Source organism: Copidosoma floridanum, unplaced genomic scaffold (assembly GCF_036245765.1).
Source record: "Copidosoma floridanum isolate Cflo_tuat_1 unplaced genomic scaffold, Cflo_Japanese_pri ptg000019l, whole genome shotgun sequence".
NCBI classification, from domain to species: Eukaryota; Metazoa; Arthropoda; class Insecta; order Hymenoptera; family Encyrtidae; genus Copidosoma; species Copidosoma floridanum.
This window is the reverse complement of record NW_028321896.1, coordinates 3,996,612-4,010,585: the sequence shown is the minus strand read 5'-3', so window position 1 is coordinate 4,010,585 and position 13,974 is coordinate 3,996,612. Positions and strand designations below refer to the sequence as shown.

Sequence of the window (13,974 nt, the reverse complement as noted above, 5' to 3'; positions counted from 1 at the left end):
GCATACCCGGCTCCCTTCTGAGCAACGGGAGCGTCGGCTCTATCTCTGGAATCGAGTCTTTACCGGAGGGGGCTTAATTGAACGTAATTCGCTGGCACTTGGCTGTACCGGGGTTTTATTGCATTGGGAGCTCTCTCTCTCTCTCTCTCTCTCTGCTTACGGTGCAGCCTATAGAGACAACGTGTGTGCACCACTAAAGGGCTTTCGTCTTTTATCCATCCCTCCCTATACTTACTCCCCCGCCCACCCGCCAACTTGAGACTTGCCGCTGTTAACTACTGCACGTCGCTTTTGTTGTTGTGGTTGCCGTTGCACACCCCGTAGCTTTTAACTCGCTTTTAACGGTTGAGACAATGTCGGGCAATGTGATTAACCGGCGTTGGGTACATCGCGGTTGCCCCGTTGTTTCCGATGCAAATGTAAGAGGAGGAAAAATAAAGACTTTCCCTCTTACTCTCCACCTCTGGGCGAGCTTAACTTTTTTTGTATCCGCTGGCGTGTTTCTTTCTCCACTCCCCCGAGGCTGTAATGTTCTTATTTTAGCTCGGTGTAATGTACGCGTTCAAGTGTACGTATCTGTAAACACGAGCTGATAGTGTAGCTGTGTACTTTTTTTTTTACGATGCCTTGAATTAGAGTGCGGTCTGAATTGGAACTTTACCCTCGCTACGTGTGTATACGATCAATTATTCAGCGCTACTAACACGACGATTGATATTTATAATCAAAATGAATTGAATTTCGGACAACATGCTTTACTTTTACTCGCGTGGGCTGACTAAAAAATTTAAGCAAAATGAAAAAGATTTTCAAGTTGATTATTGCTTACCATACGTATTATTTATTATACAGGTGTATATATATATATATTTACGTCGCGAAAATATCGTGTCGTGTGAGGCGATGTTTCACGTCACGGCTCGTCTAAAAACTGAGCACTCGGCTAAAAATAACGCGTCGAACGTTTGCTTAAAAAAAAAAAAAAAGTAGTAAGTAAGTAGATCCATACAATTCCAATCTGTTGTTTTTCTGTTGCAGCACATGGTGCAGACAGGAATGGCTGCGCCCTACGCCGGGGGTGTCTTTCCTCCCCCGGTGAACGGCGTGAGCGCAGGAATCGTTAATTCGACGGGGGCAGCCAGCGAAGTCAAACCACCGCCGTCCGTGTCCATCAAAGAGGAGCCAGTGTCCGTCGCTGCTGCGGTGGCCGCGGCGCAACAGCAACAACAGTCCAACGCGGCCCAAGTGGCCCAGTCCCAGGGCGTTGTCGTACAGGCCCAACAGAACCAGACCACCTTCAGTCCGCCCCCAGCGCCCAATGGCGTTGATTCACAGGCCATCGTGAGTTTTTTTTTTTTTTTTTTTTCCCCTCACACTTTCACCCTTATTTCCATACTTACAACAACTGTACTTTAAAATTGCAAAATAAAACGTTTTGTCGTTCTGTACACGTTTTTACTAGCATCGCTAAAACGCAGTCAATAAAACGATTTGCGTGTGTACCTAATACGAGCATCACCTCGAGCATCACATTAAAAAAAAAAAAAAAAAAAAAATTACGGTCATCAACTTATCCGTGCGTTTGCGTCGTTCCGGCGATAGTCGGAAGTGTTTCAGGCGGCAGTGGCGGCAGCTGCAGCAGCCGCGGCAAACAACGGCGGCCAACAGCCCAGCGTGCCGAGCCAGGTAGTCAACGAGGCCAGCTCCGAGAACAACGTGGAGCAGAGTCTTGTGCCGGTGACTTCGGGAGCCGTAACGCCTGCCACCCAGAGCCAAGGGGGAGACCTCAAAGGACAGCCCAAACGGCTACACGTCAGCAACATACCGTTTAGGTTCAGAGATCCCGATCTGAGAGCCATGTTTGGCGTGAGTATTACCTTTTTTTTTCTTTTCTTTTTTTTTCTCATCATTACAGGTTTTGCGTGAAAAGCTCTGAGGTGTCTGTTCAATTTACAAAATGGAATAATGATTTGTGTTGCAGCAATACGGTCCAATTCTTGACGTGGAAATAATTTTCAACGAAAGAGGAAGCAAGGTAATATCACCAAACAAAATTATATTTTACGCAAATCAATACGTTTGAATAATCATAGTAGGCTTAAGTAGTACTAAGTTAACTTGTTTCAGGATATACTTATTTTTACTCAAGATGTAATTTAATCACGCAGTAATAAAATATGTATTGCGTTTGAGTTGTTAGACTTGTGATCAAAAAAATTTTTATAAAGTGAGTTTTATCTTGTTGAAAAGTCAAATCGTATCCTGACACAGAGTTTAATATTAATAATCAATCGAAGGTATCGTGATTTTATTTTATTGTTGATTTTTATATTCAACTGTTGAAGTTTTAATTATGTTAAATTGGTACACTAAAGATTTTTTGTAGCAAACCAAATTTATTTATCAGAAAGTACTCATGTTACCTTCGCACACCCCATTTCTTTTCAGCGCGCTAGCAACACTAATAAAAAATACATCATTATTTAAATGCTGATGTACTTACGGTTAACAATCAAAAACAATTGAATGGCAAATTAAAAAAGAAAAAATCTGTCATTGAAAAATTTTAACTAAATATTTTCTTCAGATAAAGAGCTTGTAAATAGAAGTAACCCAACATGATTGCTTAATATACGACTTGGAAATCTTTGAAGCGTATCAAAGTGCAAATACTGGTAATGCACTTACAAATATAGTTTTTATACGCCAAGATCTTACGTTGATTTATCATCCTTGTAATCAAACTTACTTACTCCCACTTATATCATCGTTTAGTTTATTTACACGAGACTTTTGTTTTATTAAAATATTTCATCAGCTACGAATTAAAAACGTGATGCTACGAATATATGAATTAGTGTTGCCAGCGCTTACTTTAACTTTAAGAAATTTTAGGAATATGTAAAATCGAACCAAAGTCAGAAAAGATACTGTCATGTCAAAGTTGAAAACGAAATTAATAGAGAAGTATAGATTGTTGAAAAGAGAGAGAGAGAGAGAAAAGCCTTCTTACAAAAATTTGTTCTGACCCATAATAGATATAATCCAGTTTTCAGTCACTATGTTGCTTTTGCAAAATGCATATATAAACTTTTTTGTGGTTCACTACATGTTGATATTTGCTGAGCAACTTTATTAGAACTAAAGTAGAATTTTCCATTCTGAAAAAGCACTGTGCTTCAGCCAATCGAACAAAAATTTTTTTTCTCGAAAGCTTCGTCAATGTAAATGGAATGTAGCATCCCTATATAATGATTGAAGTGCAGCATTTTGAAGTATATTTTTTGTGTAAAAGGACAGACTATTAATTTGCATTGATATATTTTTTATATTAATCCGTAAACTTTTATATAATAACCAAACGTTTGTACTGGGAACACTCAAAACTTACGTGATTTTTGCTTTTCAACAATTCAATCGTTCAATCTCCATTTTTTTATATACCTATTTTGTTGATTATTGGCAAATTGCTATGAATATTGTATCTTTTTAATGAAAAATTTCATAAATATAAGCTTTTGAAATTCTCATGTACACTCGTGCAAAACATACATCACCATGTATAGTGCAAATGCCATTGACACTATCATATACCTGAAAAAAAAAAAAAAAAAAAGTATAATATAACCAATGGTATTAGTCCTTGTAGTTGATTAGACAAGCTGTTGCACTTTTACTAGCTAGCCTTTTTTATGCATTTTAATCAATGTTTAGCTCCCATTGGTTATAGTGACGAGATGGTTATTTCGTCCGCATGTCCCGTGGGGTTACTCGCTTTCGCATTTCTTTTTTCACCATATAAATTAAGCGCTGTACAAGCTAATTGTTGTTTCGTAAGATTATCAATATATACTTTGGTACAATTAACATTTGAAAAATTATAACAATGCTATGTTAATTATGTGTTCATTTGAAACAGCACATTTCCACTAAGCCTATTTAACAATGTGTTATTTATTTATGGTTTTTCCTCTCTATACGTATAGCCACTAATTATAATACTTTATTGAAAAAAAAAAAAAATTAACTTAAATAATTATTACTTTTATGCATCAGCGATGAACTTCGGGAACATGCGGCGAACCGACGCGTGAACGGTCATTAACTTTGCAAAATTAAATGAAAGTGTATATTTTCGAGAGATGCTGCCCATTTTATTTGATGAAACTTTTAACATTTCAATATATCCAAACGCTGCTACCACATATTTTACCATCGTACAAATATTCAAGCCTACTCAAGTAAACCTACTATATTAATCCTTGCCTTGGCCTCGATTTTCCTTGATACATCTAAATTTTTTAAAATGACATGATATTCAATACTCAAAATTAAAAAGTCCTATATTCAACGAATTGCTTTTGTGTCCTTTGCATTTGTTTTTCTCTTAACTTACCTTACGCTCTTTACAGCTGCCTCCTTTTATTCATTACGTCATATATATTTCCTCTTGGTGTTGATTATTTACGCACGGGGTATTAATTTGAACTGACGAAAATCACAACGTTAAACGTGTTAATTTGTCATTTTATTTTACACGCGTGATGCTAATTTTTTATTGTAACTATACGCCAGTTATTGCGTGAGACTTTATTACTAATATTTCCTACATAATTATGACAACGAAATCGCATGAAAATTTCGTATATATATATATTACATTACTCTTTATACTTGCATCATCCAAAAGTTTACCATTGCGTACTTATATATATATATTTTATATTATCCGTACATACTATATATGTAAATAGTAGACGCACGCTTCGTTATAGGTGAGTCAGGTACTTAACCAAACAAAGCTCATGCTTTTCTCTTATATACTCACGTATGTGTTTAGCATATAGAAACTGCTTAACTTGTCACCATTTTGAAAGCCATACGTTTATACATGTATCACTTGTATTATTGGTCCTTCTTTGTTGTAATGATTTACACGCTATTTTAGGACATTTTGAAGGCTCAATACTTTATGCACTGTTTAACGCGCATTGAACCTTTTTATTTTGATAACTTGACCCGATTCACACACTACGTCTTTTCTAACTCGAAATTTGTTGAACTCAAAATGGAAAAATTAATTTTTAAACAGCTTCTATAGATTGATAAATGCATTTATGGTACGGTCACTTGTATCGTAATGTTCGAGGAGATCACGGGGCCTTGCTTTTATTAATATTTATATCATAAAAATACTCACTGCAAAACATTTGATGTGTACATTTTTCTACCTTGAATTATAAACAAGGTTAAACAAACATTGTCCGTGTTAGTTTTTTTTTTACCTGCTTATTAAACTTAAAAAAAAATTATGGTAACATATCGAGGACAAAGGTTTTAATTGACAATTTTTTCTTTATGTTTTAAAGTTGATTAATGCAAAATGTACCTTCAGTAATAATGAATCGCGATGAACATTACAGTGCACGTTTGAAAGAAAAATAACGTAATTTTCATTTTCGTTTCAAGAAGTAACTTTTACCCAGCGATGAATTAAATTTTCCTTTTACCTCGTATAAACCAAATTATTGATCCTTCATCATGCCTAGAAGAGTTTGTACATTTATATTCTCATCAGCATATTTATTTCTCATTTCGTTCCACGTTGAAACGTTTGATCGTTATGATTGACTAGTTGTGACGTTGTTTAACAGATTAAAAGCTGTGCTCTGAAAGAAATTAAAAAAAAAAAAAAAAAAAAAAAAAAAAAAAATTAATCATAGCCTGTATTACGAAGAAAAAATGAAACAAGGTAGAGAATGTATACTATTGCAAAAGTCTTGTTCTGTTGAATTTTCTCCTAATAAGAATGTGAATGCTGTTGATAAAATAACAATGCTTGGTACTTTGTGGACTTGTAAGTTTATCTTCGATTGAAAAATGTCATCTAATTGAAAAAAATATGTCATGAAAGAATAACCAAATGTTTATAGTTTCTAATTTTTCTTTTAATCTCACTTTGCTTCGGAAAGTAATTTGTGCAATTTTTTCTGCATTGCTATCTGGTAATTTACTTGATTCTTTAAACAAAAGTCGAACGTATAGCTAACGAATTATTGTGGAAATCAATAGAAATGCTTTGAATGTCCTGTTTTTCTTCTTTAGACTTGATTCCAATAGGAATTATGATTATGAACTTCCTAAAAAATACATAAATGTATATCTCAAATCTCGTAATTCATACATGTACATTTCAAATATTAAAACACATCGTTTACCCCCCTACGGACAATTTATCTCACGAATTTTGTGTTTATGTACGTGTGCTTCAAAGTTAACGTACATGTTTTGCATGTAAGCATTTTTCCACGTGTGCAGTGTGCGTGTCACAATGAATTTTATCAACATCAAAACCTTATTATTTAGTCCTGCATTTGAAAGACTGTCCAATATAATCGTATAAATTCATCACAAAGATAAATGATGTTTCAACACACAAGTACCTCGTAATTTTTAACCGCGAAACGAATAAAAACACGACGTGATCATCGAATTACCGATGCTTCTGTTTACACATCTCAAATGCCAAAAATTGCAATCGCGAAAGGACTTGCGTTTAAATTGGCTTTTAAGTCCATCGAACCCCACCACCACGCGGCTGAACAAAGTGGCCGTGACTAATCTTCCAATTGAACCTCGTGCGTATTTTTTTCGTCTTTGCGAAAGGGAACGAGAGCCAACTCGAGAATAACAGCGGCTGTACGGTCGCATGCTTCGGTGATTCTCTTCTTCTTCTTCTTCTTCTTCGCTAATGTCGTATTTGCGGTAGTGGTAAGGAAAACCCGCACCATTGCCTCGACTTTCTCGATTGTCACGAGACTCGAAATCCCGACGACGACGGCAACTCGATACTGTTCTTAAGGTTTCATCGAAGATTGATGTCGCCGATGCGTGTAATGCCTCGAGTGCGTGCGGATCAATTCTCATGGTTGGCTCCATTATTGCTCGAGTCGTCGTCTCTACTCGCGGAAAGTGAGGGATGAAACAAAAGCACTCTCGCGTCGCGAATATTTCCAGCGGTTTCGATCCGATTTAATTTAATCATGCCAAATCAAAGATATACCATCGATTCAACACATTTGAGTTCCGATCAAGCTTATATTCTTTGCGTTTGTTCATTGATATACCTTGTGACATCTTGTTTTTGCGAATAAATGTTGATATTTTTTGTTCATCCTCCAAACGTTTTTTGATAAGATAAATTATATAATTCCAGACACATGTATATTGATTAAAATTAAATACGTACTCTATCGACCGTAAACAATACTTCGCACCATCTTTATTTATTTCCCAAGTTACGAATTCGATAATTTCAACCTATTTATTTCAAAACACAATTACTTTCGACAACTTGAATGAAACGCATCCTCGAAAGCTCGCGTATGTCGTAAACGCGATTCCATTTTACCCCAGCGTTTATCGGTGCCTCTTTTCACAAATTCACCGCAGACATTTGAAAACGAATGTCACCATCGATCCTAAACTGAATACTCATTCTTTAATTACTCCTTACATGCGTACATGCACACGAGTTTGTGTGTACAAAGGCGCGTATATATTTATATTTATGTGTATGAGCATAAATACGCATATGTACGCGCTAGCTTGTATATCCTCTTCTATGCACTTCCTAAAAAAAAATATAAAAAAAATAACATACATATTATATCTCTTAGTCTCAACGATGTATTGATGATTATAATGACTTGACCCAATATAATATATGATATGATATATGATATTATGTGATAATGAGATGATTAATGTAATTATGATCATGATTTCTTACCATGATTTTATATTTACTTATTTGTTGCACGTTGTTTGGTGCGTCTTCGTAAGCAGTACGCGCTTGCAGCATTGTACATCGACATTCGTAGGCCATTCGTACCAAATGATAACAATTATTATTAGCGATCACTGTAGTAAAGTAGTTCAAGCTTCATATTTTTTTTTTTTTTTTTTTTTTTTTTTTTTTTAAGCAACTCTACAATGTCCACAAAATTTAATTTTTATTGTAAAGTAACAATACGTTAAAATTCATAAAAATTGCAACGCACCACGAGTTTATAGAATTTCTTTTAAATTATTAGATTGAGATTCAATTCATGAGTTTATTCTTATATGTTTCACACAGTTGCTGACATTGAAAATTTAGAAGGAAAGAATTTAGACGCCTAGCATTTAATACCCAAAATTATGATAATGTCACGCACATTTGGTGTTGTTAAATTTTTTGCATTCTAAAAAATTTCAAGCACCACTCGTGTTAGTTACTTGACCATTGAGAATTAAGCGCATAATGATAAAAAGAGCAAAAAAAAAAAAAAAAAAAAAAGGGGTAAATTGTGTACCACATGTCGATGTGCAAGTGCATGTGGAGCGCAACAGTCTGTAAGTTGAGTTTAATGCATGTTGTTTTGTCTGTCCTTGCATGCAGGGATTCGGTTTTGTAACATTCGCAAATAGTGCTGACGCGGACCGGGCACGTGAGAGGCTACACGGCACCGTGGTTGAGGGCAGAAAGATTGAGGTGTGCATGAACTTTCTTATACTTATATATGCATAATTATACATGTACATATACGTATTTCTAATTAATCACTCGTAATTGTGTGAGTAAACCATCACAAATTTTATGTGTCTCTAACGTATACGCGGATGCCTATACGTACATGTGTATTACTATTATTTACCTTGTTTATTTTCTTTAATAATATTTATTATACATTAATATATTAAATATATACATATGATTTATCTGATATTGTTATACATAAAACATTGTGAAAAATATTTTGTTTCTTACAGGCATCAAACTAATTGATTTGAAAAAAAAAAAAAAAAAAGTTACGCACGAGAATTTTGGGGTACGCAAATCTAAGGCTCGCCCGTCTTCGACTTGCGAACCCCTCAACTCGGAAATTCACAAATTCTTTCAATCATACCTAGTTTGTAAGAAATTGTATTAATATGATCATTCATCATTTCCTATTATTAAGTAAATGCTTTGATGAAGCGCACTACTCTAGTTTACTATATTTACTAATAATCATTTTACGTAGCCCGTAAGTAGAGCTTAAGTATCTTAATAATCAATTGTCGAGTTATGCTGCTTGCACTTGTCTGGCACTAGATGAAACTAAATTTTCTGGAAAGTTACTATCTCCTCCCTCCCTCCCTCCACTAAAAAGGCAACAAAAAACAAATACATTTTACTTTTTCAGGGACTAATATTTTATGTTTAAATAATACATAACATTTGATCGGTACGATGATAAAAAGTTTTTTTTAATTTTTTTATTTTTTTTTATATCCAAGTATCTGCAAGATGCACGACGCTAAATATCATTACACCAAATACTATATTGTAAATTCGAAACAATGCTCGTATAACGAATTCAATTGTTGGTAACAACTGATGACTGCTCGTTCTGTCGTTACAATCGAATGAAATATGCCTTGTTTTGCATCAATAAACTTATCAATAAATATAACTTTTAATCAAAAAGCAAAAAAATTTTCAACTGAATTGTTTTTGTAATGACGTTTTATTTGATCGCGCCAAAGTTTTGTGTTTCATTGTACTTATATTACATTAATCCATAGTAAAGGTTGTTACTGTTACGTAAAAGTCAATCTGGTGAAAGTGCGTTATCTTTCTAAAACGTTTTATTACTGATTTATTGATATTTCATCGAACTATTGATGACCTTTTTTCATTAGAGCCAACCATCCATGTCCAATCAGTAAATGCACGTAATGGAACAAAAGCAGAACTTTCCCGTCCTACAGCTGTACGGTTTAAAGATAAAAATAAAATGAAAAACAAAAGGATTATTAAATGGTGCTATTGGTTTTTTAAAGTGATTCTCGATACAGTATTATTTTATTTTTTTCTATTTAAATTGTTTAAACATAAAATTTAAATTAATTGATAGACTGAGTTGAAAATAAAGACATGTGGCATTAATAAAATTCTTATTTTGTCATTTGCTTGTAACGCCAAAACGACTAGTTTTTTTTTCAAACGCAAAGTGTTGTAGCGAAAAAGCTCCACAAAGTCGCTGCAATTCAATGAGACGCCACAACAAGGGCAATGAATAAAACCTCAAACGACGAAACCCTGGCTCAACGAGAAGTAAATTGAGTGACCTTTTTATCTCCTCCGAAAAAAGTTATCTCAGTGCTCCAAACAAAGGGACAAACAAAAAAATGATTGTAGGGCAACACGATACCAGCTTCTCCACAACAACAGAGTTAATAATTAGAATGGACTAAAAGGTTTTTAATCATCGCGCTCAAAGTTTCAAAATTGCTTGCAATGTCTCGCTTTTTTCCAGAGATTTCTGAGCTACAGTTCTTAGTAGAGCTGACCTCCTCTACAAGCACGATTCCGGTCTAGTTTTATTTATGGCCGAATTTTACACTCTTGGCCTTATAGTATCACTGGAATAGTTACTCATGCAAATCATTAAAACTAGAGATACAATAAAAAAAAAAAATTTGTATTCAGATTATTGATTGTCAGGCATCCAGTCAGTGTTTCGCGAATCATAGAATTGCTATAATTTGTTATTGGTGAAGAATTTCAATAAAGCTCTGATGCAACAAGTCCCTCGTGTTGATTTATGAATTAAATTCGTTTTGGTCTAGATAGGTTAAAAAAAAAAAAAAAAAAAAAAAAAAAAAAAAAAAAAAAAAAAAAAAAGAGATGGTTACGCTCGCTTGACTCGAATTAGCATGGCTAGAATTTCTCGGAAACGGACGGAGCAATTAAATTAATTCTTGCATAACGAGGGAATGAAAAATAATAGACCCTACGTGACCGAGCCGCACTAAAAATAAATATCAACATGAATAAATACAATTGCACATGTGAGTACCGTATGAAGCGTAAAGTTCAAAAAACTTTGTATTAATCGGCTTAAACGATGCAATTTTGTAACGATTACAACACAATTAGATAATGAGCAGCAATTTTCTAAAGTTTTGGCACTGAATGGTAAAAAAAAAAAAATAATAATAGTAGTAAAACAGGCTCGAGATTGATAAATTAGTGAACAACCAGTCTACGCTTATTACGCTAAGGATGTACGTAATGTGCGCACTCGCATACGAGAACGGGAGCGTCCATGCGTAACATCAAAGAATTACATGTATAGGAGATAACAACTAAATTATATATATCCACCGTGTTGGAAGGATCCGGTGTTATTACTCGGGATTTCGTTGAAATACTCGCTTTAAAAACAAATGATGAACCAAAGAACATTTGTTTTTAACACTGCACGCGCGAAAAATCTCCCTCGTAATTATCACTTGCGAAGCTCCGCAGTTTTTGTCTTGTTGAGTTTCACCTGCCCAGAAATCATTGACAAACCTCTCTTTCGCACATTGTTGTAGCTCCATTGTTGACACGGCCTTTGTCCGCATCGAACAAGTTGATGCGTTTGAAAAAAAAAGTCATTAATTTATGCTCGCGTGGTGATGAAAAAAAAAAAATGTATGTCAGAAGCGTTTGCATTTGAGGTAATGGTGGTGATAATGACGATGATGATGATGATATTAAACGTCGTGCTTCTTCTGTACTTACGTGCCGTGGAACGTCTCGCGAAGCGTGTTACGAATGGGAGTATCTTTCGGTGAGAGGCGCAGAACAAAGAGCATACACGAAAGCTTAAGCCAAGAGAAGCACAGTGACGATACGAGTTGCGAGTAACCGTGCATAGAGATAGAGAGACAGAGAAAGATAATATAAATCTGAGAGACACAGAGGGTACGCAAGAAAAGGAGATGAGAAAGTAAAGAGCAGCGCGAAGCATATATGTATGGATACACAAGTGAAAGAGCGAGACAGGGAAAAAAATGAAAAAAGAGAGAGAGAGAAAAGGGCAAACGAAATGAAAAATAAAAGAAAAAGTAAGAGGCTCTCCAACATCTCGAAAACGAACTCCTCGTCTTTTTTACACGCGCCCAGCCATAATGAATGAAATTTCGTCTCTCTCGCATTCTAGAGCTAAAACGGGCAGAGAAATCTCACGCACAGACACGATGGACATTAAGAGGAGAGTAGCGCGCGCAGCCTCAGATCTCATAATGTCGTTGCCTCTCGAAGTGTTCGCCCAAGGTAAGATTATACAACAGCATAGCCAAAGCAAGAATCTCTCAAAACAACAAAACCAAAGTATTAGAAAAAAAAAATAATTAAAATTAACAATGATCATTAATGAATCAACTATGTCTAAAAAAATAAAGTTTTGCCAAGAATCAATAACATATGTATTACCAGTTCGCACTGCCCGCTCTTTCACAGAAACACACGTACATTACTTACTGTGTCATTGGATTCTTTGATCATTTGGTTTTTTGTATTTACTACCACCCCGTCCGACCTTCTTAGACTTTGAGATTTTGTATATGTATAGTTGAGCACATATTTATTTATACATATATAAAATCTTCCATTACATGATAACATTAATATTATGCTGCCATGTAGTTGTTGACAGTTATTAAAGTTACTTTATTATCACCGTATTGTTATTTACAAGTTTTATCGTCTGGCTTTTATTTATTTATTATTTATTATTTTTTTTATTATTATAATATACACACGTTAACAGCATTTTTCATATTAAATATAGCAGCTCTCACCATTTCCTCCTATTGCAAAATCCTTTTGACTTAACTTTGATATCATATAGAATTAGTTTTTTTTCTTTCTTTCTTGTTTTCTCTATAAAATACCACCATTGATTCTTTTTTCGGTCCTGATTTAATTTAATTTTACACTTTGTTTTGTTAACAGTTTGTTTAACGACTTCATGTCGAATCTTGGTTTTTTTTTTGTTTGTTTTTTGTTTTTTTTTCATTATTGTTCCTCACGCCGGCGAATCGATCGTTTCTCTTAGATTTTAATTGATTTTACATATAGCTGTTATCGTTTTTGAAACCGCATCGTACTTTTACTTTAAATTCTTGAAAGAAACGGTCGATGTTTATGATGAATGCAGCTGAATTCGGTCATGTTTTTTCGTTTCTTTTAATGTCTTTGCATATCCACACGAGATCCACTTTAATGTAACAATTTCGTTTGTAAATTACCACTTACTTTTTTTTCCATTAATGTCTTGCGTTTTGTTTTTCTTTTTTTTCTGCTAATACGAAATCAAATTCATTTAGGCACTCGCGTACCGCTTGTAACCTTTATCTTTTTTTTTTCCCATCAGTACAATGTTTGTTATGAATTTACTAGCGTTTTCGTATGTCAGCTGATTTACAACATGTTGTATACGATTTATTAACAACAAAGCTTACAAGTTAGTTGTGCGCGTGTTTATGTAACAATATTTACTTGGCCTATGAATATATTGTACGTATTTATTTAAATATCTACATCATCTATAGACACGTATACACTTAACATAAAGCTCACATCAAGTTGAAATGTCATATTATTTAGATTATTTATAATTATATATGCATAAATGTGATAGATTGTTTGCATTATGTATTTTTATATATCTATAACATATAGTTTCAATGTCCGACTTGGAACGTGGACATCTCTATACTTGTACTTAGAAAATTTGGTTCTCAAAATACTCGACGCGTCAAAAATAATCTTGTTTTCCTCCAAACACCGTAATCAAAGACACGCCTACAAAAAAATGCTTGTTTTGCTCGCAGCGAGTATTTTGAAAATCATATTTTTAATCGTTTGACCGGAATGAGTTTTTAGCGTTGAAAAAAAAACAAAAAAAAATAGAAGAGTGTTCGTCTAGAGTGAGCTCATGATGGACCACCACTAGAAAACTTTCGTCGAAACTGTGGGTTTATTCTGTTTTAATAAAAACCGAAAGCTTTGTAAAAAGCTGCTCGTGCGCCGCAGCTTGCACACGATCCATTTCAAACTCCCGAGTATACAAGAACGTGTTGTGGGGCTCGGGGAAACTGTTTAGAGAAATA

The 13,974-nt window shown here is 34.5% G+C and overlaps 1 protein-coding gene across 6 annotated transcripts in view; it reads left to right on the top strand.

Annotated features, from left to right (window-relative positions):
• The window catches only part of LOC106642146 (RNA-binding Fox protein 1), a 43,275-nt gene that overhangs the window by 8,600 nt on the left and 20,701 nt on the right, over nt 1–13,974 (top strand). For 5 of the 6 annotated variants that reach the window (XM_014356831.2, XM_089593473.1, XM_023389886.2 and 2 more), the window contains exons 2-5: nt 1,039–1,341; nt 1,603–1,866; nt 1,982–2,035; nt 8,444–8,536. In XM_014356831.2, the coding sequence (XP_014212317.2) occupies nt 1,039–1,341; nt 1,603–1,866; nt 1,982–2,035; nt 8,444–8,536 (714 nt within the window). The remainder of the gene's footprint in view (nt 1–1,038; nt 1,342–1,602; nt 1,867–1,981; nt 2,036–8,443; nt 8,537–13,974) is intronic. The other variant, XM_014356833.2, reaches the window with a different exon arrangement.